This window comes from Quercus lobata, chromosome 2 (assembly GCF_001633185.2).
Source record: "Quercus lobata isolate SW786 chromosome 2, ValleyOak3.0 Primary Assembly, whole genome shotgun sequence".
Taxonomy (NCBI): domain Eukaryota; kingdom Viridiplantae; phylum Streptophyta; class Magnoliopsida; order Fagales; family Fagaceae; genus Quercus; species Quercus lobata.
In genome coordinates this window covers 3,482,696-3,510,377 of record NC_044905.1, presented here as the reverse complement: position 1 = coordinate 3,510,377, position 27,682 = coordinate 3,482,696, and the positions used below count along the sequence as shown (strand labels likewise).

The following is a 27,682-nucleotide window of genomic DNA, read 5'->3' as shown; positions in this document are numbered from 1 at the left end:
TTTTCTGGAAGATATGCAGATCTAACAGTCAAATATTCGTACTTTTTTGGTGTCCAAAGAATTTTATTTGGTGAGGGATTATTCTTCTTAACCCCAGTCCACCATATAATGGGGTTTGCTTAAAATAAAAAAATAAAAATAAAACCTTTTTTAATTTGACGAGTACAATACATTCTCAACTCTTATGAAAAGTCCGCTCAATTTAAATTTAAACTTCGATTTGTTCTTGTAACTTTCAGGGCCTTTTGAATAGAAGCAATCAATTTACTTATAATACCTGTAACTAATTATTATAATTTGATTTTTTTTTCAAAAGAAAAATTATAATAATCTGATTAAGAATACGTTTGGATACAGCGTTTTGTATCAACGTTTGTGTCTGGCTGAAAAATGCGTTTGTCAGTGGGTCCTGTGTACTATTCAAGGGACCTACAAACCTCTTTTTTCAGCAAAATTTTCATTAAAAATTGGTCTCACGACACTATTCACACATTTAAAAATTATTTTGTTACAATATTTTCAGTTTTTAGCAATAATCAGTATCCAAACAGACCCTAAATAGAACTATATACAAGAATAAAAATCATTTTTTTCTTGCAAAGGTGTAATAGTGTTGAACTTATATCTAACACACACTTCTGTCAAGTAGTCTCATTTCCATTCACCAAATTTCCATTATGTACAATATATCTAGGATACAGACTACAGAGACCTGTACAAGGCAACATATGTCTGCCATGTTTCTCCCATATACATTGCCCGCAATGTATCCTCGTTTATAAAGAGAATTAAAAACTAATAACATGAAACACAAATATCTGGTTTCTCAAATTTTGGAATTCAGGAAAATATCAAATCAAAAAAGTTGATTATACATCAACCTAAAGCTCTAGTTCTATGGTATTCTATACACAATTTGCTGTCATTAGCCCATTACATCTTTGACCTAGACATCTTACTTATTGGTGTTGGTTTCAATATATATCTTCTGGTACATGGTAAGTTGAGAGGAAAAATGCACTCCGGTGCTTCTGTAAGAACCTAAATCACAAGATGTACAATCTCTCTCAGAATGAGTATAATGATGACAGAATGTCATTCTAGAAAATTTCAATAAAATGACATGTTTGAGGCAAGTTATCCAAACTTTTTTCCCCTAAACAAAGACCTAGAAGTATAAATAATGTACTTATCTAAAACTTGATAATTAATTAATGTTGCAGAAGCCTAAAGAAAGCACACACGACGCTCTACTTGATGGAACAGAAACTAAACTGTTAGTTTCTAGTAATAAACCTCGAATCCACGAGGGGTTCCTTGAATCCATAAGGTGATAGGTCTAGAATCCATCAGAGAAAAAAATAGACAAAGTCTGTATTTTATTACTGAAAACCGAATTGTCTTGGAGGCTACAATGCATTTTAATAGTAAAAAGAAACTTATGGTGGTTTTATTTTAAATAGTAAAAGGAAAACTTAGGGTGGATAAAAAACCTAAGATATAAAACCGTAATTTGACTAAACAACATTAAAAGCACCTAAAAAAAAGAAAATAAATATCCTAAACTTAAAATAACGAAAATTACATAGAAAATGCCATAATTAATAAATTACAAAAGTTAAATCGTAGATTCTATCCTACATCATTAATATTCTAATAATGATTTTAAAAACATATGAGGCAATCAAAAAGGATTTGAGAATGCTAATGCCTACGTTACAAAGAGCAGAGGCAAACCAAATTTATCATATTAGAACGTGACCATCAAAATTTTCTTGCATTCACAAATACAAGAATAAAACCAAACTTGACTTTTCGAATAAAAGGACAATAAATATGTCTATTCATTTTGTCAACAAAAGAAAACTAATAGAAATCTATATATCATAAATACTAGCTATAAAAAATAATAATTAAAAGGTTTTTGAAATTAAAAGCAAAATAAAAAATCTCACTTTTTGTTCATGAAGTTATGCTTCATACTAATTTGGACATCTAAAATTTGCTAGAAATTAATAAATGGGTACTGAAAAGGCATCCTTCAATGCCAATTTTGGAAATTTTTAGCTTGGTATTAGACTCACTAGCATTGTTGTGTCTCTACTCTCTAGCTAGTTGCAGAAGAAGCTGACAAGGCTATGGGCTACGAGGTATTCTTCACTATCGTGAGATGAATGGTTTAAATAATTTGAACTATGTTTACTTCCTTGGGGTTCCGGGGGTTGAGGGAGAAAAATAAAGAAGGAAAAACATTTCCACACTATACATATTTTTCCTACAGTAATGCCACCAACACAACTTTTTTCATAATAAATTTGTAATTATTAAAGTGATTTATTGTGAATGGTGGACACACAACTAACACTCATGAGATTTAACATGTTTTCTTGACCATTCACAATAGACTACTTCAGCCATTGTGAAATGTATTTTGAAAAATAGTTGAGTCCGTTGCATTATAACCATTGCTAAGGAATGCATGTGATTATAAGGAGGATGCGGTAGATGGCTGATGCAAGGCATCAATCAGTAATTTGGAATCCTTCAAATATCACAAAGTTTAGCTGCCTTTTGCTTCATAGCCATAGTCACTACTAGACGAGATGCATGGGCTTCTCAAAGTATAGGATCAAGTGAAAGATGGAATGAAAAATTATTTCACTTATATCATGTAACATCCCAGCCTAATTACATGATTAATTTATGAAATTATATATTTGTTATTATTTTAATTACCTTAAGTGCATTAGACTTTGATATTGTGATATTATAAAAGATATATGCTCTTTTAATGTTATAAAAAGAAGTTTATAAAGGAAGGGGTATATGTGCAAAGTTATTTTATTATTTGGGCCTATCTAGAATATAAGATTATGGAGGGGTAGTAAGTAAATGTCAAAAGTTGTAAAGGTGAGTCATCAACTCACTTTTCCCTTAGCAATACACGTGCCCCACCCAAAACTTTCTCCCTAATCTTTTCTTTGTTGCTGCACCAAATTCATTCTTTTGTTTATCTGTTCTTCTTCCTTTGTTCCTACACGGTAGCACCAATTCCTTTCCACCAACAACCCTCCTTTTCCTTCACTGAAACCATATATCTCTCTTTAAAGAAGAAATTAAAAGCTTAACACTAAAATTTCAGCTTCAAAGTTTGTGGGTAAATAAATAAAACTATATCTTGTTTTCTTTAGTTTCCCTTCTATATTCTCTAATTTGATTGTTAAAAGCTGAAATTTGTAGTTTTGTGTTAGCAATTTAAAATATTGAAGATATTATGGTTAATTGGATGCCTATTAATGTACTCTAACATGTATAGTATATGTATAAAAATGCCCACACGAAATGAAGGCCAATTGCAGTTAGTTGATGATTTTGTGAGAAAATATGTTAAAACTGTCACTGTGACAGATTCAGTGTTTACAACATGAAAAATCTGGATTAAATCATATTCTGTGAATTAGGATGCTAGGAGTAGTTCTTATGAATTCTAAGACACACATGTTTGTAATGGAAGTGGCCTCACAGCAATTAGATCAATATAAAAATAATGGTTTAATTTCTAAGTTGAATGAAATTCTATTAGGATAGATTTGAGTATGTTGTCTTGTATGATTTTTAGTAAATCATGGTTTTATGTTTTGACGCTGAACTTGATATGGTATCTACTAGACATCTAGAGGAGTGGCTCTGTAAAATTGCATGAAGATTGGATGTGAATAGATAGCCCATTTGTATTTTATAAATTGGGTATATGCTGCTAAAATAAGCATTGAACAATATTTGGTATACCTGACTTTGAGGATTTAATTCTAAAGTTATGGTGAATGTTTTGAGCTATAAATTAGTATGCTCATCTTTTGGTATGTTTGGATCATAGATAAATTTTTATGCCTTAGTTTCTCTATGATTTGGTACATAATGTGTTTGATATATGTATCTTGTGCTATAGGAACCTTTGTGTGATGGGAATTAAGATTTTATTGAGTTTGAAAGTTAGGTTATGATTCATGTATTAGTTTAAATACTTAGGAAGAATTTGTCAATAATAAGTTTTGGTCTTTCATTTAGGTGATGAGAACGAGAACGTGAACACTTGAGCTTCTCTTGTACAAATCTCTCGTGTCTTTTGTTTTCAGGTAAGGAATATGTGGCATGTGCGTTTGATAAGTATAAGGATTGTTTAAAAAATTTATTATGCATCAAAACCTTTTAATTAGACCTATTACATATAAGCATGATTTAAGTTGTTAGGACATATGTGATTCACATGTTAAGAACATATGTCATACTTTTAAGTAATTGGCTAATCTTTTGACAAAACGCACTTTACTTGTATTTGGGTAGATTTACGATGTGTTTAAATACTTCAAAAAACTATGTTTCAAGATCAAGTGTTGAAACCTTCAAGTCTGTCCAAGAAATCAAGCTGATAGTGCAAATTCATTAAAACTCAACAGCTAGCTCAACAGTTGCATCTATCGAGCTTAAGAAAGCTGTTCAAGCCCCGTGTGCTCGACACCTACTCGATAGCTGCTCGACACCTCCTATCTGTCGAGGTTTAAGAATTTCAGAATTCTGATCTGATTTTCTTGGGATCCGTGAATATGTCTTTGAGCTTTCTTTTCTCCTAACCCTAGACATATAAAATGATTTTTTTAAAAGTCGTCAAATAATACACAAGTTGCACAAGCATTGAGCAAATTCTGTTCAAACAAATTGTGACCAAAGACGAAGTTCTTGTCTTAGTTCATCTCTTTCTCTTGAAGAAGTTGTTGTGTATGTGCGCCATAGGGTTTTGTGATCAAGCATCTTCTTAATCTTCATCGTGTGGATGAACTGAAGAACTTTGCAGCCAACAACCTTCTTAGTTGGTGATTGAAGTCACATACTAGGATCTGCGCAATTGATTAGTCACGTACTTGGGAGCCGTGCATCAAAAGGGGGAATTGTCACTACAGAACAAGTCCAATTGGGTATTGGGGTAAGGGTTCAACTGTAGGTTGGTAAGATACTTGGGATTCCTTTACTTGTAACCGTTTGTTGTGATGATAGTAGAGTTTTGGGAGTGGTGACCTAAAAATCACTCGGTGGGGTTTTTGCCGTTAGGTTTTCCCCATTCGTAAATAAATAACCATGTTATTTATTTTCCGCTGCATAATTAGTTTATTAGTGATTTGTTTGTGCTACCACGTGTTTGCATGATAAATTGATTAATTAATAATTTGGCTAATTAATTAATTAATTTCTATCACAATTGGTCATTCAGATTTTGGCCTATCATAAGTAAAGATATATGTTCGTGAATTGTTGAATCCTATATGTATGATAATTTTAACATATTGATGCTATTACTTATATCATAAACGTAATATTTAAAGAATGAAGTGAATATACTACTGTTATGAAATATTTATGTAAAAGCATAATTATCAGAAAAATATAATTTTCGAGTTATTCCATTGTTATGATTTGAATTTACCCAGTAGGAGTTATAGTACTGGCATTTTTATGAAAATTTTAATTGGCCATTATAAGTGGTGAGGACTCTGCTGTAGCTGCCCTCGTTGGGAACGGCCAACTTGTGGAGGATGCCAACCGATCCCCATGGTTGATGATATGATCACACCAAAAGGGGTGTAATACTTTCTGATATGATCCTGGGTTTTCTTAACATTGTGGGGAATGCTAAATGCCTAGCACTATGTGTTGGAAGCCTCACAAAGTTGTGACAGACTTATAATTGGACTGACTAATATGTGTCATGAATGAGCTATTAAACTATTTGGAATCTATAAGAAAAGTATGATGATGAGAAAAGTGTGTTGAATATTTTATAAGTCTGATGGAAAGTTTATGATAAAGTATTTTATAGTCTATTTAAAGATAAGGTTATTGAATTATGTTTAAGTTTCTTATTATGTCCTTTTATTATTATATGAAAGGAAAATGACGTATTTTCATCTGAAAGGTCATGAGTTATTTTAAGAATAATATGAATAGTATGAAGACTAATTATCAAAGCTGGCATATTCATAAGGTATTTGATTTACATACATTCTTATTAAATGCTCATGGAACTTAAAACCTTACTGGGTTTCACAACTCATCCTATTATATTTCAGTGCACTCCTTCCTAGAAGCAACAAGAGTATTAAAGGTGACAAGGAATTTGTGATTCTAGTTTGTTAGAATGTATAGTTTTTTGTTGTATAGTAGTTTAGCTCTTTTCTTGTATAGGAGGAATCAAGATGTACTTGATCCTTTTGAACACAGATGTATTTTAGAACCTTAGTTTGTTTTGAACCCCAGTTTTATGTCTTTAGGGTTAGGCTTATAGATAAGATTTTTCCTAAATGTTTAGCTATATAATATTTACATGAATACCTTAAGTTTCAGCTAAGTTGTAATCTTGCAAAGTTTGAAATGAAATGAAGTTTCAAAGTCTTTATCAATTTTGTAGATTATGTTTTTTATGCAAGGAAATAAAAATGAATACAAGAAACGATATTTGATAAGCACCTTTAGCTTTAGTTGGTTTGTGTTAGTATTGAGGTAAACTTGATATTAACATGCCAATCATGCTCTAAATTCTAAAGTACAGGTTTGGGTCATGACATATCATCTCTACAAACTGCAATTGCGCTAAGTTTTGTTTCGATCTTATGGCAACATAAAAATTCACTTTGTACTAGCCAACTTGGGGTGGCACCCAATTTGGGGATTCTATAGAGTGTAAACTTCCCAAGAAGACATGATCTTGATAGTTTGTATGAATTTCAGTTGCAAATGGAGTGAATTTAGATCCATTTTTTTCACTAAGATTGAAAGATTTTGTGGGAAAAAGCACTTGCTTTTTTGGTTACAAAGTGAACATTAAACGTTGCTACAAATTTGTGGCCACGTTTAGAATAATTTTTGTGCGAATAATATCCTAGGTTATTTTCTAGAGAAATTAATAATAAAATAATGAAAACTTTTAGTTTACACTATATTAGCAATGTAAATTTTATATTATAAACTAAACATTGTGATGTTGTACACAAAAAATGTACAATATTACAATGTAAATCTTGTATATCAAATACAATGTAAACCTATAATTACCCAATAAAATAAATAAATGCATTATACATGTTGGTGGTAATGGCATTCAAACACAATTAAGGAAATATCTATTATAACATAGAAGAGTTGCATAAAACTTAGGGTTCCACAAAAGCTACATGGTGAAATAAAGAAGACAGCCCCACGAAACATACTATGTAGGCACCAAATAAGAGAACAAACTAACGAGAGAATCAGAAAAAGGCTGAACATGAGGAGACCCGCCATGCCATGTTAGAGAAGATCATTTTCAAGGTGAAGAAAGCTTCTCAAATACTTGTTTCATGGTGGGTCTTTCATCTTTGTCTTCCTCTAAGCACTGCAAAGCCATTTCAACTAAGATCTCCATCCTACCCTTGTCATATATGCCTTCCATTTTGGGGTCCATGATATCATCAATCCAAGAAGTGGTTGCAATTTCTCCATTCTTTTTCCCCTTAACCCAAGTGGCCAGCCTTTTGTTTTTAGTTTCAACTCCAACATTTGTAGTGTGGACACCCATTATTGTGTTCTTTCCAGTCACCATCTCCAGCACAACAATTCCATAGCTATAAACATCCACTTTGGAGGTGATAGGCAGATTGAAGACCCACTCTAGAGCCATGTAACCGCGAGTTCCTCTCATCCTTGAGAAGTTTGGATTGTTAAGGACACCTCTGTTTTGCAATTTAGATAGACCAAAATCTGCCACTTTTGGTTCATAATTCGAGTCTAGAAGTATATTCTGAGGCTTTATGTCACAATGTAAAACCCACTCCAAGCACTCTTCATGCAAATAAGCTAAACCTTTTGCAGTACCAAGAGCAATTTCAAACCTTTGCTTCCAATCAAGTGCATTAGAAGAGAGATTTTCTGCCAAAGACCCATGCATCATATACTCGTACACCAAAAGCCTGTGCTTCCCTTCAGCACAATAACCCCACATGTCTATCAAGTTCATGTGGTTAAGCCTCCCAATGATGCTTACTTCTGCTAGGAATTCGTCTTCTCCTTGGTTGGCTTCATTGAGACGCTTGATTGCTGCAACTCTACTGTCAGACAATACCCCTCTGTATACAACTCCCCATGCACCTATTCCGATCTCTTCAGTAAAACCATTTGTGGCCTTTTTTAGCTCAGCATAGGTAAATTTTCTGAATCTAGTGGCAGCAAGACCATACCCTTGGTTGTCTGCATCTGAGCTTTTCCTCGTTTTGATCAAAAGACACCACACCACAAAGATACAAGTGAGTTCAAGTCCTCCCACTCCACATGCAAACCAAAGCAGGAATTTCACAATCCCCTTTTCACGATTTTTAACGTATGTTCTGTCCAATTGTATTGTACCATCCCTTGAGCAATCTAAACTAAATTCTTTTACAAGATTTTTGTTGGACTCAAAGCTTTTTGGGAGTCTCAAATAGGTATTTTTTCCTGAATCTGGGGAATGATATCCATTCAGCAATAGTGACTTACAGAAACAATCACCTGTTTCAAAGGCGTACTGGACTGCATTGCAATTGTGTAATTGCAAGCATGAATTTGTACAGTCATCAAAGCTGTAATTGGAGTAGTAACCAACATCATACCCGTAGAATTCAACATTGGATAGCAGGAGAAAGACAGACTCGTTTTTGTTGCGATGAGAGAGATCAAATTTGGGTTCACACCCATACGACCAGTCAACACTATCTTTCATCTTGTATCCTGGAAGGCAAGAGCATTTCCTCCCAGAACCAACAACATATTTGCACAGACTGTTGGCCCCACAAACCCCATTAATCCTGCAAGGTTTCTGATTGGCTTGCCATGAAACAACCCAAGTTTGCCTCTCCTTTTCCCAACTATACAATCGAATATTACCATCATAATCAAGTGTCAATCTTCTATGAAGCACTGCTCCATAGTCATTTGACAAAAAAGTAAAATCATCGGATGAACTAAAGTTTCCTAAGGAATTCAGCACTGCAATTCTACTATTGTTATACGTGGACCTTCTAGCCTCCCAGCTTACAAGCCACGGTTCAGGCCAGTAAATACTAGAAACCTCAGGACCATTAAAAAGAAGGCTGAGAACGTTATTATTGTCGAAGAAAAGCTCATAGAAACCAGAGGAATGGTTTGTCTGGCTTCTGGAGGAGACAAGTTTTGTGTTTCTACTGAGTAATTGTTGAGGAAGAAGTGTATTTGTAGGGAAGTCAAAGCTTTGCCACAAAATAACACTTTCTGTATTTTGTAGAACAAGATTACCGGTATTATAGAGAGATAATTGTACTACTAAGGAGAGTGAAAAAGTATTTGTGGCCCAAACAGTGAACTTACCCGCATCAGTTAAGATCAGATTGCCATTTTTGAGGAGTGAGAGCTTTGAGCGCTTTCCATTAACTGGCTGGTCACGGTTTACCACCCAAACTATAGTGCTTGAGTTGCTAAACCATATGGCAAAGCAAAAAGCATTTTCACCAACGGAGTAAAAGCCTGCAGAGAAAACGTTATCTGGTGAAGTTAAAACATATGTTGGTTTCTCACTGACGAGAGATGAACCTTTGCTAAAAGTTGAAGATGAGAATGGAGCAAATAATGTAAAAGAGAGAAGCAACAAGATTATAGTAGTCATGAACAAGAGATGGTCATGGGAAACAAAGATGTGCTTCTCTTTATTTAAGGATCAAAGATACGTGTGAACGTATGTAAAAGCAAAGACTAGTTCCGTGCTTAAAGCAACACACTAGTTCCTGGCTTCTTTTACAATTTCTTAAGGTCGTAAATGAGTAGCCATGTCTCTTAAAGTTAGGGGCGGCTAAATGGACTCTGAGGCCCAAGGCGAAAAATAGACGGAGACCTCATATACTTAAATATAATTTTGTATATTAAATTTTTTTAATATCACATAAACTTTATTTTCTTGTTTTAAATGCAAAATTACTAATTAATATAAACCTTGTTGAATTTTTTTTTTTTTTTTTTTTTGTTGAGAAAGTCTAAACACAAAAATTTGACAAAACTTTTCACACTTGTTAATGTGACAGATTGATAATAATGATAAGTAAAAAAAAAAAAAAAAAATGATCTTAGTGTTGAATCTAGATAATAACTTGTAAAAGTTTACCAACTCAACTGTTGAGAAACATGTTGAGAAAATTTTTATGTATTGCTTCTTTTTTTTAAGATTCTACATTTAAAATATTTTCACAACAAATTCTAGCTAGGTGTTAAGTTGTTATTTATTCTAATTTGAACCCATTACTTAAAGTATTTTTTTTGTCCACCAATAACAGTCAATAACAACCTACTATTTAGAATTTATTGTGAAAAATGTTATGCACGTAACATTTTTCAGTCTTTCTTTTTCATTTGATAAAATAATATTATTTTTTTTATTGCTAATATTTAGGCTTAATTAATACTATTAACATTAAATAAATAAACCTATTAGTTAAAATTCTGAAGTCTTTTTCTACTTTGTGGCCTTAAGTCAGTTGCTTATACGGTAGAATCTTCAAACTTTTACTATGCATCAATATATATATATATATATATATATATATTGGACGCTTCTTGTAAACTCTTATAAATCGATGATTCGATATAGAGATGGCCACATCATTCTTCACTGGAACGAAAGAATTTGTTCATAAGAAATGGAATGGTAGTTTTTTTTTTTTTTTTTTTTTTTTTTGTTGTGGGGGGGGGGGGGGGATTGAAATGAATTAGACGATATATAGAGGAATGATAGAATTTGGCATGGAATTTTTTGGTTACATTATTTGCCAAATTAAAGCCAAGCAGAATCTAGATTTTTTGTGTCTAAGGACTGGTATTGACTGAGCCAACGAAAAAGAATAGGAAAAAGACAAGGAAAATCAACAACAAAAAAAGCATTCGTTTTTCAAGCAATAGGTTGTTATTTCTCTATGATCGTACTCATTTTCAACACATCCCATCCCAGCACACAGTAATACAATAAGTCGAAATGTACAACCAATTTTATAAGCTTATTACAATTGCTTAGGTGGTAAATTGTAATTGATATATATATTAAAGGTAATAGATACTAACGATCAATCATCCTAAATAAAAGTGATGTTGCGCACTAATCAAAATTTACCACCTCGAAAATTATGAAAAAAAAAATTGTGAAATTTGCTATTTATAGCATTAATTGTTGAAATGTCAATAAATAAAAGCCATTGGAGAGAGAGAGAGAGATGCAATTATATATAAAGTTGAAAAGTCCATGTGTGGTTATGAAATTTTGAGATTTTGTATAGGTTAAGAGTTTAATTTGTTACTTTTCAAAATCTCTGGGTTTACCTTGTTACTTTTGAGCTACAATTGTATTTTATATATATATATATATATATATATTTATATCTTTTATTTAAGGTTTATGGTTTAACTTGTTGCTTTTGAAATTATAAGGTTTAATTTTTTACTTTTGAAACTCCTTTGTCTAATTTGTTAGCCTATTCAATTTTTTTTTAATTATTATCATTCATAGCTTTGAGGACTTCATTGTTTCCTTTTTATTGGGTTAAAATAAATTGAGCTCGGTTAATTAATTCAATTACCCAAGTTGATTAATTATGTCAAATTACATACAAATCGTAGAGGTACCAACAAATTACCAAATAAACTAAATACAGCAGAAAATAAATTAATATGGTGATTTGTTGACAAATGGAGAAAGCCTCTCGTAAGGCAAAACACCACCAGGCGAATTTAAGGTCACAATTTCCAAGAATCCACTAATTAATAATCAAGCAGTTACAAGTATAAGGAATCTTACCACTCCCCTGGCCTATCCCAAAATACCAATCTATAATCAAACCTTTACTCCAATACTCAATTGAACTTGATCATCTTGTAGCAATCTTTTTGCTTTTGTTGCACAAATCTCCAATTTGTGACTAACTCCTTTGCACAGATTTCAGTATGTGACTAACTCCAACAACTTGATTGATTGTTGTTGGTTGCAAAGTTCCTCACTTCATAAATGATGAAGATCAAGAAGTACTTTATTATAAAACCCTAAGGCTCCGCTTGGGAGTTTATAAAGGAATGGAATGGAATAAAATGGAATGATCATTAAAGGAATTGAATGGGATTGAATGGATTTAGTAGGGAAAGGAATGGAATGGAATTTAAAAATCTTGTTTGGATGTTATAAAATAAAGGAATGGAATGAAATGGAAAGTAAGTAATACCGTTTGGAAGTGACATTGGAAGGAATGGAATGGAATCATTTAATAATAATATTACTATTATACCCTTCATTTCAAAGAACATAAAAAATAATCAATGAGAATAAAAAGGGCTAAGATTCAAGGGGTAATTTAGAAATTTCAATAAAATTTTCATTAAACCTAAATCTATTCCCTCCTATTCCTCTCAATTTGGGGGAATAAAAATTTGAGATTTTGAGGGCTTAGGAGGGAATGAGTATTCCCTCTTAACCATTCCATTCCCTCCAACCTAAACTCGCAAACAAGGAAATGAACTTTCATTCCCTCCATTAAAACTCTCAAACAAGAGGGAGGGAAGAATATTCTAAAAATATTCTTTTTATTCAATTCCATTCCCTCCTCCCAAGCAAAGCCTAAGGCGCACAAACGCAATAACTTCTCACAGAGTATATTAGTTCTAGGTCTCTGTTTTCGTACATTATGACTTTTAAAATAAGCCTTATATATGACTAAGATTGTAAGAAGAGAAACTCTAAATCATTCAAGTCATCATGGGCCGAATCTCAAATCTGAGATTTCTGAAATCGTAGTTTTCAATAGATTAAGCTTGTGTCGAGCTTCTCCATTAATCTTCAATGGCAACATCGGTTGAGCTTGTGTCGAGACTTAATGAAACAGTCTTTCTTCACTTATTTCTTGGATCGACCTTCATGTCTTTAATGATATTATTTGATATGTTTGAACAACATAAAAAAATGCGTTTTATGATATTATTTGATACTCCTTGATATATTAAACCCAACTTAGATCTATCCAATTACAAGTAAAGTGCGTTTTATCAAAGGATTAGTCAATTACATAAAAAATATGACCTTCATTCTTTTTTATCCAACAATAATGAATTGCAAATGCACATGAATATTGCTGGAAGATACAAACCGACCATTATAAGTAATACTATATTTTGTTTGTCATAGAGTTATATGAATACATCTAATTAGAGGGGGAGAAAAAGATGCAAAATTTTGTAATTATGATCAAAGAGGCAGATAATGTTATTAAAATCATGGAAATGTTAAGAAAAAAAATCATGATTCATAAATCTACCATGATGTAAAATGATAAACAACTTATCTAAAACTCTATTCTTAATATCCTAATGATTTTCAAAATAAGGAAGCAATCATGTAGGATTTGAGTATGCCAAAGACTACATTAACAAAGAACAAAGACAAACCGAATTTATTTTCCATATTAGAATGTGACCATCAAATTTTCTTGCATTCACAAAAAACAAAGCGTAAAACCAAACTTGACTTTTCAAATAAAAGGAAAATAAAATATGCCTATTGACATTTTCAACAAAAATATGAATCGATATAGCATAAATACTTGTTATAAAATGGTTTTTGAATTTCAAAAAAAGAGAGAGAGAGAGAGAAAAAAAAAAAAAAAAAAAAAACTCTCACAAAAATATAAATCTTGATAGTTTTTAGACCCCTTAAAACCACAAACAGATTAACCTAGGTAATTAGCTAAGTGATTACTTAGTCAAATTAGCAAATCTAGGTTAACACAAACAAACAATCATATCAATGTATAGCAGCGGAAAATAAAAAACACAACGATATGATAACCCAGGAAAACCAAACCGGTAAAAAACCTGGGGAGGATTTAACCTAGCTATCCTCAAGGTAAAAAACAAATCCACTAGAAAGAATCAAAATTCATACAATAAGACTTATAAGCCCCCACACTCGACTTCTTATTGCTACCCACTAGTAGAACTTACTGACACGACCACGTGCAAGCTCCGAATCCACGAACTCCTTCTTTCTTTGGCCTTTACAAAACACAAACACCCCCGTTTGTGACTTTGAGATCCCACTCAAAGGTTTAGCAACACAAACTCTCATGTTTGTGACTCCAAGACCACCCTTAAAGGTTTAGATCATCAACAACTTTGATGACAAGAGAAGGCAGCAACTTCTACAATACCGGATCTTGAGATTCTTTAAGGAATAATACCGGTAGAAGACATAAGAGAGTTTTTTAGGAACAAAACCCTAAATACAAAAGAGGCACACTCTTTTCTCTCTAAAAAGCCACATAAAAACGTACTTAGGGTTTCCTTTATATACTGGGAGAAGTAGATTAGAAACTCTAATCTTTAATGGGCTTGAACTGCTGTTTGAGTTTAATTAAAATTCTACAGATACGACTTTCGATCGATTGAGCCTGTCTTTTGATCAATCGAACCAAACAGATTATGAAATCTTCTTCCTGCAGTTTGTATGTTCTAAAATCTTGACTTGAATCACCTTGAGTATTGTCTAATAATACCTATAGACTCTAAGATCTATATCTAGACAAGTTTGTGTTCACAATTTGCCAATTGTTCTTAACATTTAGAACCTAACAAATCTATTTAGCATAAAGTTCCACTTCATGATAATTTGGCAAATTTTGACAGTTAAATATATAGAAATCAACAAATGACTAAAAATATATGCTTCAAAATCAATTTTAGATATTTTCAGCTTTGTATTAAGACTCACTATTATTGTTGTGTCTAGTTGCAGAGGATGCTTAAGATATGCTTCACCATTGTGAGATGGGGGAAGTTTAAAGCCAAAAAAATAAAAATAAAAAAATAAAAATAAAAGAAGAAAAGGAGACGAGTTTAATGAAGCTGGACAAGTGCACGTCAAGCTAAAGTAGTAGCTTAATTATAAGCACACACCACCACCACACGTTACATATTTTTGCTGAGTGAAATGTGACTGATGAGAATGTGGGCTAATTGTCTAAAGGCTCTAAGATGCCTTAGGGGTTAAAGTAGTCCTATCTAGGTAGATATGATCGGAAAGAGTCTTTTTTTTTTCTTTTTTTCTTTTTTTGGCTGAGAAAGAGTCTAGTTAGATTAGAGGATAGAAAATTTAAAATTATTTTAATTTTTCACCGTGAATATTTAGTATAAAGGACGGAAAAGTAAAATGATGGATATTTATTTTTCCTAGTTGAGAATGAAAATATAAGAGAATAGAAAAGTTATTTTTTCTTAATTTACAATTATCTCTCTATAATACTGGTAATCTTGGTTTTCTTTTTCATTTTTCTTTTATTTTTTATGTTGGTACCATACAAAAATTTCCCACCATGCTTATAATTTATAGTTTCTAGAAGGAGTTTGTAGTCATCTTCTGCTTTTAAGATTAGTCCAAGAAAGTCTATTCAATTTTGGCAAAGAAAAAAGGCAGATTGTTCTAGTCAATAACACGAGAGATGCACATTGAAAACAAGAAATGGGCCTGTTACTAGGGTTGTTCAAGAATCCGCTCCACCCAATCAATAAATATTGTCTATCCCACGCCAACTTTTCAGTTTTCTACTTTAGTCAAAGGGTCGTGTTAATGAGCAAATAGTTGATAAATCATTTTTAAAAAATTTTAATATTATTTTTTATGAAAAATATAAAAATTTATATAAAAAAATTAATTATTTTGTTACCTTTCTCATAAAAAAGGGTTTCTAAAAATATATCTCAAATCAATATTAGAATATCTATTAATTTTACCATTAGTCAAAACATAAAATTATTTAAAAGTAAATAATAAAAATTTTATTAAATTTCTTGACTTCAATAACAGATTGAATTAATCTTTCAAATTTGTTGAAAATATTATTAATTGACCTATTAAAAAAGTGTACAAGAATGTAAGGTTACTTAATTTCATTTCATTCCATTCTTTTTTATTCATTTCTCATGTTTAAATACATTCTATTTTATTCCATTTCATTCCATTCTTTTATGATCATTCCATTTCATTCTCTTGAAAACTCCCCAACAAAGCCTAAAGTCTCCTCTACCAAGTCGCATACCATCATTATATAGATGACCCCGGGACTTCCAAATTTGCTGCCTTTGACCCTCTTTCTTGTGGTAGTTACAAGCACAGCAAACTAAAATGAGATCCAATCAGCAATAGACAAGTTTTTGTACTTAGTAATAGAGAAGTCCAAAACTACATATCAAGTATTACAGTTACTAAAAAAAATAAATAAATAAATAAACAGGGATGTTTATCCTACATTGGTTGTGTGCGTCTAGTGTCTGCTATTTATAACCTCAGTCTACAACTACAAAGGTTAGGCCCTTTTGTAGTTATGTTCTGATTATGTAATGTATTATAAACTTGGTTTAAAACACTATTATTATTTTCATGTGTGCTCTAATAAGTATTACTGTTTACTCAAAAAAAATGAATAGGGATGTTTATCCCACATTGGTTCTGTGTGTCTAATGTCCGCTGTTTATAATCTCAGTCTACAACTATAAAGGTTAGGCCCTTTTGTAGTTGTACTCTGGTTATGTAATATATTATAAACCCGATTTAAAATACTATTATTATTTTCGTATGTGCTCTAATAAGTACTACTGTTTACTCAAAAAAAACAAAATATATTAGTTGTCACCATATCTTCTTCTTTTTGATAAGTAAGAAAAAATTTATTAAACAAGGCTACTTCCTCAAATTACAAAATTAAACTAGTTATAAATATTAATTTAAAAATATGTAGTTAAGAATAATTTTTATTGTAACATGTAAGAATATTTAAAAACTTGCATAGAAACATTGATCAGCTAGGACTTCGGTCATATAAGATCTTGTAACATTGAAAATGATGCAATTCACTACACAAACACATAATAAGCTAATAAGGGTAAATCTTCCAAACATTTCACACGTCTTCTTTGTTTCAGCATTAGATACAAAAAATAGTTTTAAACTTAGAACAGAAACAAATCTACATACATAAACCACTTAAAACTAAATGCATTAGAAAATTTTGATAAAAATCAGTCACAAAAGGGCAAGAGGAAGGATTTTTAGGACTGTTTCAAGATCAGCTCAATGCAATTGATGAATATTGGACAAGTGCTACCATAAACTACCAGAAAATGTACTAGCATAGATTAACATATGTAAACAGTCATTTCCATTTTCCATAACTCATGGTCTCCTAGCACATTTTATGATGCAGGGAGCACAAAAACAATTTTATTTTAATGTAGTTTTATTTATTTTTAGAAGTCAATTTTCCTTTTACTATTGGTCCATTGGATTTTATTTTAGGTCATATTAGTTTATAAAGTTATTGGCATTTTACTTAATTTCCTAGAATAAAGGTTATTTATGAATTCAATAATTGGGCTTTGGCCCAAGTCAGTTAAGAATTAAGGTTGAATCCCACTAGCCTATATAATTAGCTATTACACTCCAATGGAAACAAGCTTGATTTAAAATTTCTATTGCAATTTTCCAATGGCATAGTGCTGATTCCTATGTTCATTTTCCAATGGGTATTGTTGGCACTGGTAATATATCATCAAATTTCATTAAATTAGCAAAAATGCCTCATAAAGCAATCCACAAGGAAAGTAAGTGTTACAAAATAAACCATAGAACAGTTTCATGTTTTTTTTTTTTTTTTTTGACAGGTAAAAATAATATAGTTTCATGTTTTAAGGGTATACCACAGGGGTGGTGTGTTTATTTTATCCTTATTTTATTTTTCTATTCATTTGTTTATTCTCAGTTCCCTTTAAGAATTTTGTGCTGCATCATTTTATTTATACAGAGCCCCTGATATATATAAAGTTTAGCTTTAGTAGAAGATATACAGACCCAACAGTTGTCTAAAAAACTTATCCAGGTAGAAGTAGAACTCTGCCAGCCAGCCAATTTTGATAGGGGCATAGCAGGAAGAATTACTCATTTAGCCAGCCCTATTGACCTCAACATGTTTGATAAATGTCGAAACTTCCACATTCTACATAATCATGAACAATAAGCATTAATATATTTAAGGTAAAAAAAACTAGAATCATCCTACAAATCAAACTTCACAAAAGAGACGCAACATCTGTTGATTAATTTATTTAAAATATAATAAATCAAGATTATTGCTATTTAAAACACAGAAAACGTAACAAATTTTCCCAAGAAAATAATTGACTTTTAGCATAAAAGGATAAACATACCCAAGAGGCGCATAGATGTTCAGCACCATATACAGTTGAAGGAGAGACATCAACTGAAATTGCTTCTTTATATTGCCGACGCCCGACGCTCACTTTTATATAGAAGTATTGCCGCCATTTGCTGGCAATGCTTTGTCGAAGTAACAACGTAATCCTTTCAGAATTTCTCTCACTGAATCAGCTATCCTATATCCGTTTAATTACGTTACAGAGAAAGAACAATGACAACACACAAAAACGTGAACACCAGAACACTAATTAACAATAGGTAGTTACCAAGACACGAATGCATCAATTCCAAAAACATGATTTAAAAGAATTTCACACACAACAAAAATTGCATAGGAAAGTAATGTATAAATACAGAAGTTGCAAGATGCATCAATAGTAAGTTTAACACTTGAGGGCATTTACAGTATATCGGGAATACTGTATCAGCTGAAGGGCTATAAGATTGCTATAAAACTCACTATGGTCTATGCTACAAATTGTTGGACAGGTAAAAAGCAACATAGTCATACGTGAGTGTAGTTGAAATTAAAATACTAAGATGGATAAGCAGAAATACTAGGAAATATAAGATAAAGAATGATGCCATCCTTTCAAATGTAAAGATGATTAATATGCAAAATAGTTGATAACAATGGTTTGGCCATGTGCATGAGACTGATTAATGCAAATGTTAAAGAGAATGTTTTATTCATTTTGATGGAGTGAAAATTACGTAGAGGAAGGAGAAAATGGCACGGGTATAAATAGTGAAGAAACACTATTAAACTGGGAGGTGACAAAGAATTTACAGTATGGCAGAAAACAATAAATGTGGTCAACACCCCGATTAGTTGAAGAGGTTCATAGCCAACCCCAATTTGATTTAAATTAAGGCTTAGTTGGGTTGAGTCTTCAAAAGCTAGTTCTATAAAAAGAAGCCATACAAAAATAAAAAACCACTTATTTTAAAGAATAAGTCAGTTGATGATGCATTTTGTGAAAATCCAGCAAAAAAAAACAAGTGTAGTATATTACAGGTAAAGAAACAGGTGCCAAGTAAACATTACAACAAAATAAATTCTGTAAATTATGGTCCACTATACAAGAAAGACTTGAAATTTAGCAAGCCAAAAAGTAAAAGACTGAGAAGTGGCCAAAAAAACCGGGAATGAACTTACGAGTTATCCTTCTTTAACCTGTAACCCAGATACTTCTTCAATATTTCATCAACATTTGGGGCACGTGGAAGTTTAACAAGCTGCAAGAGAGAACATAAACCAAAATCTTTTACAAGTGATAAATACATTAAAAAATTAAAAAACCAAAATATACAAACATAAACTACAAATTAAAATAATGATTAACTGGTAATGCTTAGTTAGTCATTTGCAACATATTTAGTTGCTTAATTAATGATTGATATTAGAAACTCATTGCAAACATATGGTATTTCATATTATAAAATGTTATTCCATACTTATCAAAAAAAAAAAAAAATAGAATGTTCATCCATAAATCCTTAGTCATGAAATTAACCACACAACAAACATGTAACACAATTAAGAATGAAATGCGCTTGATAATGCGAAGTATGCTCAAACCATGTAACAAAGTTTTCTTCCATAAATCCCCTATAGCAGTGATGTAACCATGTAAGAACCAAGAAAGATTATTAAGAAAAACACTTTGGTTGATAAAGCAGAGTATGGCTAGAACAATGACAATGAAAATCAGTCCTGTGACTCATTTATATCCCAGTTAGAATTCCAATAGTTGTGTCATTCTAACAGGTAGTTACATTAGGTACCAGGTAGTTGGTTATCAATGATAAAAAAGGGAACAACTATGTACATGAGTTTTTTTAATATGATGTGTTTGGATATAACTTATTTTACTGAAACTGAAAAATTATTACTGAAAGTACAAATTTTTTTTCCAAATAACATTAAATATCAAAAAATTTAGTTAGTTGTCACGTTTCAAAACAGTGTTATAAATTAGCATCTCAAGTGTCTAAAACTCGAGTTCCAAGATAAAACTCGAGTTTTTAAGTCTCGATTTCAATCTATACCACTTTTAAGACTCGAGTTTTAAATACTCGAGTTTCACTTCTTCTTCCTCACATTCGGAGCTCCAGTGTTCTTGGTTCTTCCTTTGTTCGCCGTCTCTGTTCTTCATCAGATCGTTCATCTGTTCTTTGTCATCAAATCGTTCCTCTATTCTTCGTCATTAGATCGGTTCTTCGTCGTCAAATCGTTCCTCTATTCTTCGTTGTCAGATTGTTCTTCCTGTTCTTCAGATCTTTTGTTCTTCAAAGTACCAAAATCGAGTCTTAGAGACTCAGTTTTGCTTTTTAGAACTAGAGTCTATAAGACTCGAGATATATCTGGCATCATATTTCCAACTTACCAAGTGGGAATCGAGTCTTTAATTCTTGAGTTTTAGACTGAGATCGCGTCTATGAAACTTGAGATGCTAGTTTGCAATTTTCTAATTCCAACCACATGTTAACTTATGATATTCTTTCTTCTCACTCTGCAAGTCTGCAAAATCCCTCCTGAAAGTATTGTAGATAAAAGTAAAAGTTAGTTGAAATAGTACCGTGGGGCCCATGAATAGTGTCAAAAAGTTCAATAAGACCCATGAATTGTAGCAAAAATAAGTTAAATAGTGAAGTAATTTTCATTTTTCATCCTAACCCAAACGCACACTAAAAGTAAGAATTAACAAATGCACTGAATGCATGCTGAGGCATGTTCCTAGCTGTAAATAAAAATCCTACAAAATTAGGTCAGTGGCTAAGATATAGATGTTGATTACACCATGGGAAAAGGGAAGAAAAAAGAAAAAAAAAAAAAGAATCAATTCACTAACTCTAGCAAGTCTACTGAAGCATTTTACAGCAATCACGTTCCAACACCAAATTAGGCATCATCAGAGGACTAGAAATCTCAAATGTACAGTAAAACATAGAGGATATGGTACCTTGCCTAAATGAGTAATAAAGTCACAATCATCAACTAATTGCTTCTTTAGTGGTGGTGGAATTTGGATATTCGCAAGCTTGTCCAGTGGTATCATACTATCATGCCTTTCTCCTAACAGTTCATAAACAATTGGCTCAATAAAAAGATAGCAAACTAACAATTAATTATCAAGGGAAAAAGAAACCAAACTAACAATGGAAAAGCTAACAAGATCTTGCATGAAGTAAAGAAAATCATCTGGCTGATAATGAACTATCGAACTGATGCATCTTAATTAATCAGGATTTATGCAAAAAGCACATAATCATGCATGGGCAAAATGGAAGTGTTTTAGGCAATACCTTACTAGCAGAGTCATTCTTTCGCTTCTTAACTCTAGCTGCTGCATACAATTTCCCAGAGTAGCACAGAAAAAGAGCAAAGAACAATATCTCTTTTTTTTTTTTTAATACTAGATATTTGGAAATTGCAGTCAAAAAGGGGTTTTTTTTTTCTTTTCTTTTTTCCTTTCTTTCAAAGATAAGACCAGATGTACCTGCTGACTGATATGCATTCAGTGTAATTCACAAATTAAAAAGAAAATGATATTTGATAGTTTTTAGACCCCTTAAAACAATTGATTTAACCCAGGTAATTAGTCAAGTTGTTACTTAGTCCAATTAAACAAGTCTAGGTTATCACAATAACAAAGATCAAATTTTTTTATATAATTGAACACATACCCATTGGGGCTTGGGAATTTTGGATTAAAGTGTGTCGACATATGTTATATTAATTATTCAAAGAAACTCCTCAACCAACAAGTGGTAAGCTTGGTTGATTTAGTGGATGGCTTTCCGTGTGAATTAAGATAGAAGAGAAGGGATTATTTTGATTGAGTTGGAGCTATTCCAAAAGGAAAAGAAGACTACTTGATTAAGGTGGAGCTATCCCAAGAGGAAAGAAGATATTTGAAGATAGTTGATAGAATCTGAGTCAAGGTGAAGATTGTTAGGAAATTGCCTCAAATTCCAATTGTGACTTGAAAACTCAATTAGGTTTCTTAGTTGAAGAAGGAAAAATTAATTTGGGTTTCCTTTGTATGGAAGAAAATATTATTCCTTGGTGTGGAAGGAAAGTCTATTCTTTGATATGGAAGAAAAGACTATTCTTTGGTGTGAAATGAAAGTCTATTCATTTTTAAAGAAGTAATGTATTTCTAATCCAAGAGAGAATAGGAAAAGAGTCTTATAAATAGATATTACTACAAAGAATTTGATGGCTTTGGCCCAAAAGTCCTCCCTATGGGGAGAGGGAAAATAGAGTGTGAAACCAAGAGAGAAAAAATGAATTTTCGCTTTGGAGAAAATTGCCAAGGAGGAGAGAGCAAAGGGTTGCCGCTTTCAAGAAGATAACTAAGGAGGAGATAGAGAGCAAAGTATTACTGTCCTCTAGATAAATAATTAGTGTGTGTAAAAGTAAAGAAAACCAAGAAGGATTTACTTTAGCCATAAGACACAAAAAGAATGTGTGAGAGAGCAAATAAAAACAATGAGGTTTTTTCTTTACTTGTGAGACATACACAAAAGATATTATAATTGATTTGAGAATAGTGAAATTGACTCAGAGTTTATCTCTTAGTTTTTCCCTTCAAAGAGAAAAAGATTTCCCTATAAATATTTGTGTTCTGTCCTATTGTTATTTGAGATTGATAATATTGGTAGTAATATTATTTTGGGTTCTCGGCAAAAAAATTTTGGGTAAGTGTTACGTTCGAATTTTAACCAAGGTTATCAATTCCGTACCGTGTCGGCCAGTACGGCCGGAATATACCGTACCGGCCAGCAATTCAGTACGCTCGACCCTCCTGTTTCGTACCGGAAAAAATACCGGCTATATCGGCCTCGTACCGGCCAATTTCGGGCAATACCGGCTGGTATCGGGCGTACCGACCGGTACAAAAAAAAAGTTTTTTTTTTTTTTTTAAGTTTTGTAATTTTTGAATTTTTGTTAGAACAGAATGGTAACTTATTTGCATTAACTTATTAGTATTATTTGTTTTCTTAGTATGCAATAGTAACTTTTAAGCTTTTTTTTTTTAATTTTTTTTTTCCCTTTTAATTGATACTAAAGTCTAAAATCATTAATAATTAGTTCTGAATTGAGGAAATGTTTTATGGTAAACTTTTATATTTATTATAATATATATATACACAGACACATACATTAAATATATATATATATATTTATTTATTTATTTATTTATTTATAAATATAAAAAATAGCGGTAAACCCGAAACGGTACACCGGTATTGACCGGTATCCGAAATATATCATACCGATGGCCAAACCGATACGGCCTCCAGTACGGTATTGACATCCTTGATTTTAACAATTAGGCATTGGGCCGGGCTTGCCCTAAACAGGGTAGCCCAATACGTATGGGATTTGCATGTTGAGGACACACTGCATATAGCCTAGCTAACAGATTATTTCTAAGGATTAGGTGTATTTCTATCCGAGTGGTCCTATCAATGTAAACACCATGCGTAAGCTTTCACTGTTTGGAGTGGAGAGAAAACTACTCTACACACTATTTGCTGATTATGGAGATAGGATATTGGCGACATAAAACAACAATTTTACCAGGTCCAGCAATTAGCAACAGTATAACCTTAAGGTTTTTAACCCTTTATTCATTTGTCCTAGCATGCATATATCTCTCCATATTTATGATTTATTATTACTTCAACCACATAGAAAAATGTAATTGATATCCAATTTCCTTGCTTTGTTTGACGTATAATAGAGGGAGAACTGCTAGCCTTGATTGAATGGCACCGACTTCGGTCAATGCACAGGTACTTCTTTTACAATTTCTTAAGGTCAGGAATGAATAGTATTATTTCTCTATATCAACATCACATTTTCTTTTACTAATACATCGTATATATTAAGATTAATGTGTCTTCAATTACAATAAATAATTTAAACACGTATATATTATCTTATTAAATAATACCAATTATATATATTGTCATACCAATTTATAATCCTTTGATAACAAAATTTGTAGTTGTTTTTACTTTCTCTTCTTCTTTTTTTTTTTTTTTTTTTTTTTTTTTTTTTTTTTTTTTTTTTTTTTTTTGTGGTTATTGGCTTCTTACAACTTTGATTAATTAATATAGAGATGGTCAAGTCATGGTTGAGTAGAATGATCGAAATTGGTATTGGAATTTTGTTTGTAATAATATTTTCCAAAGTAAAGCCATTTTTTTTTACCAAGGATGGATCACAAATTCATTGACAGCTCAAAACAAATAGAAATCTAGTCTCTAACCATTAATTCTGAACCACGTAATCATTCTCTAAGCATAATTCTGAACCTTGTACAATTGTTCATACTGTTGCTATCCAGGGCTGTTAGATGATGACATATATCTGGGGTACACTACAGACCTTTATAGGGCTATGTGTCTGTCTGGCATTTTTCTCCAATATACATTGCCGCGCAATGTACCCTCGTTTACAAAGACGTTTTAAAACTAATGACATGAAACACAGACAACTGGTTTCTCAAATTCTCCCATATACATTGCAGGAAATGTACCCTCATTTACAAAGACATTTCAAAACTAATAACGTGAAACACAGACATCTGGTTTCTCAAATTTTGGAATCCGGGAAAATATCAAATCTAATAGATAATTATACATCAACCTAAAGCTCTAGTTCTGTAGTATTCTGTACACAATTTGTTGCCAACACATCTTACTTTTTGGTGCTGGTTTCAATATCTTCTGGTACTTGGTAAGTTGAGAGGAAAAATGCACTCCGATGCTTTTGTAAGAACCTGAATCACAAAGTTTAGCTACCTTGTGCTTCATAGCCATAGTCAATACTAGACGAGATGCATGGGCTTCTCCAAGTATAGGATCAAGTGAAAGACGGAATGAAAAATTATTTCACTTGTATCATCTCTACAAACTGCAACTGCACTAAGTTTTGATTCGATCTTATGGCAGCATAAAAATTCACTTTGTACTAGCCAACTTGCGGTGGCACCCAATTTGGGGATTCTATAGAGCGTAAGCTTCCCAAGAAGACATGATCTTGATAGTTTTTATGAATTTCAGTTGCAAATGAAGTGAATTTAGATCCATATTTTTCACTAAGATTGAAAGATTTTGTGGGAAAAACCACTTGCTTTATTTGGTTACCAGAGTGAACATTAAATGTGGCTACAAATTTGTAACCACGTTTAGAATAATTTTTGTGCGAATAATATCCCAAGTTATTTTCTAGAGAAATTAATAATAAAATAATGAAAACTTTTAGTTTACACTATATTAGCAATGTAAATTTTATATTATAGACTAACTCATTGTGATATTGTACACTTGCAAAAAATGTACAATATTACAATGTAAATCTTGTATTGCTAATACAATGTAAACCTATAATTAATTACCCAATAAAGTAAATAAATGCATTATACATGTTGGTGGTAATGACATTCAAACAAAATTAAGGAAATATCTATTATAACATAGAAGAGTTGCATAAAACTTAGGGTTCCACAAAAGCTACATGGTGAAATAAAGAAGACAGCCCCACGAAACATACTGTGTAGGCACTAAATAAGAGAACAAACTAACGAGAGAATCAGAAAATAAGGCGAAGAATGTTATCGTTGTCGAAGAAAAACTGATAGAAGCCAGAGGAATAGTTGGTCTGGCTTCTTGAGGAGACTAGCTTTGTGTTTTTAGTGAGTTGTTGTTCAGGAAGAAGTGTATCTGTGGGAAAATCAAAGCTTTGCCACAAAATAACACCTTCCATATTACTTAGAACAAGATTACCTGTGTTGTAGAGAGATAATTGTACTAAGGAGAGTGAGAAAGTGTTTGTGGTCCAAATGGTGAACCTCCCAGCATCAGTTAAGATTAAATTGCCATTTTTGAGGAGAGAGAGCTTTGAGCGCTTTCCATTAACTGGCTGGTCACGGTTTGCCATCCAAACTATGGTGCGTGAGTTGCTGAACCATATGGCAAAGCAGAAAGCATTTTCACCAACTGAGTAAAAGCCAGCAGAGAAAACGTCATTTGGTGAAGTTAAAACGTCTTCTGGTTTCTCACTGGAGAGAGATGAACCTTTACTCAAAGTATGAAATGTTGAGCATGAGAGTGGAGCAAATAATGCAAAAGAGAGGAAGAACAAGATTATATTAGCCATGAACTTTATGAAAGCTCAAACAAGGGATGGGCTTGGGAAACAAAGATTTACGAGCTTCTCTTTATATAAGGATCAAATATATATATATATATATATATATATATATCTTTTGTACCCGGCGTATATGCCAGGAATCTCACACAGAGGCAGGCTCCACATGCTGTGGAACCCGCCGGTGTGTGAGAGACCTGGCGTATACGAAATACTACATTTGACGTACAGGAAAAGGAGAACAGAAACTAGTTGCTAGCATTATTCAAATAGTTGCTAGCATTATTTGAATAGTTGCTATAAATAAGGACTGTTGCTTGCCCCTTTTATATATATATATATATATATATATATATATAAAAGAATATTACAAATTTTATCATATAAAATTTATAAATTAATGGGTTACCAATTAAAAAGAGTAATTTTATTTATATTATCTTATTGAAGTAGTAACAATCATATTTATTATCATATTAGATTATAAGTTTTTATAATAAAATTTATAGTAGTTTTAGATTTTTTTTTTTTTTTTTTATTAGAGATATTTCAATGATGTACACTTCTAATAATTACTTTTTGTCTTAAAACTAGAACACCAATTGTTTTTAATTATGCTTCAATTATATTTTTTGCACTTTTGTTTTGTTAAACTTTGTTAAATTGATCTATGGTTCACTGGAGTTCTAGAAATTTTTTTTTTTTTTTTTTTTTTGAGAAAGTGGAATTATAGAAATTAGTATTGGAATTTTCTTGGTTATATTCTTTTTCAAATTATGGCCAAGCAGATTCTAGATACTTTGATTCTCCAAAAAAAAAAAAGGATTTTAGATACTTTTTTGGGTCAAGGATGGATCACCTTTTCATTGACTGAGCCAGCGAAAATGAATAGGAATTTTTTTTTTTTTTTTTTTTTTTTGAGAAACTGGAATTATAGAAATTGGTATTGGAATTTTCTTGGTTATATTATTTTTCAAATTATGGCCAAGCAGATTCTAGATACTTTGATTCTCCGAAAAAAAAAAAAAAAGATTCTAGAGACTTTTTTGGGTCAAGGATGGATCACCTTTTCATTGACTGAGACAGCGAAAATGAATAGGAAAAAAAAAATTTCTTTTTTTAAATCACTCGTTTTTCTGAGTCTTTTGACTAAAAATTACAAAAAAATGGAGTTTATTATTGTTATA

At 31.9% G+C, this 27,682-nt stretch overlaps 1 protein-coding gene across 1 annotated transcript; it reads right to left on the bottom strand.

Moving 5' to 3' along the window:
- Positions 1–7,354: 7,354 nt before the first annotated feature.
- Positions 7,355–26,504, bottom strand: LOC115957541 (putative receptor protein kinase ZmPK1). The gene is made up of 2 exons (XM_031075817.1): positions 25,959–26,504; positions 7,355–9,160 (listed from the first exon to the last, which is right to left on the bottom strand). Exons 1-2 carry the CDS (start codon positions 26,502–26,504, stop codon positions 7,355–7,357), a joined length of 2,352 nt encoding a protein of 783 aa, XP_030931677.1.
- Between the last annotated feature and the right edge of the window lie 1,178 nt (positions 26,505–27,682).

Excerpts from the sequence above, each read along its gene's own strand:
- LOC115957541 (XM_031075817.1), bottom strand. The coding sequence starts at position 26,504 with ATGGCTAATATAATCTTGTTCTTCCTCTCTTTTGCATTATTTGCTCCA. Across the intron at positions 9,161-25,958 it reads TTTTCTTCGACAACGATAAC|GTTCTCAGCCTTCTTTTTAA; the intron begins ATTCTTCGCCTT and ends GACAATAATAAC.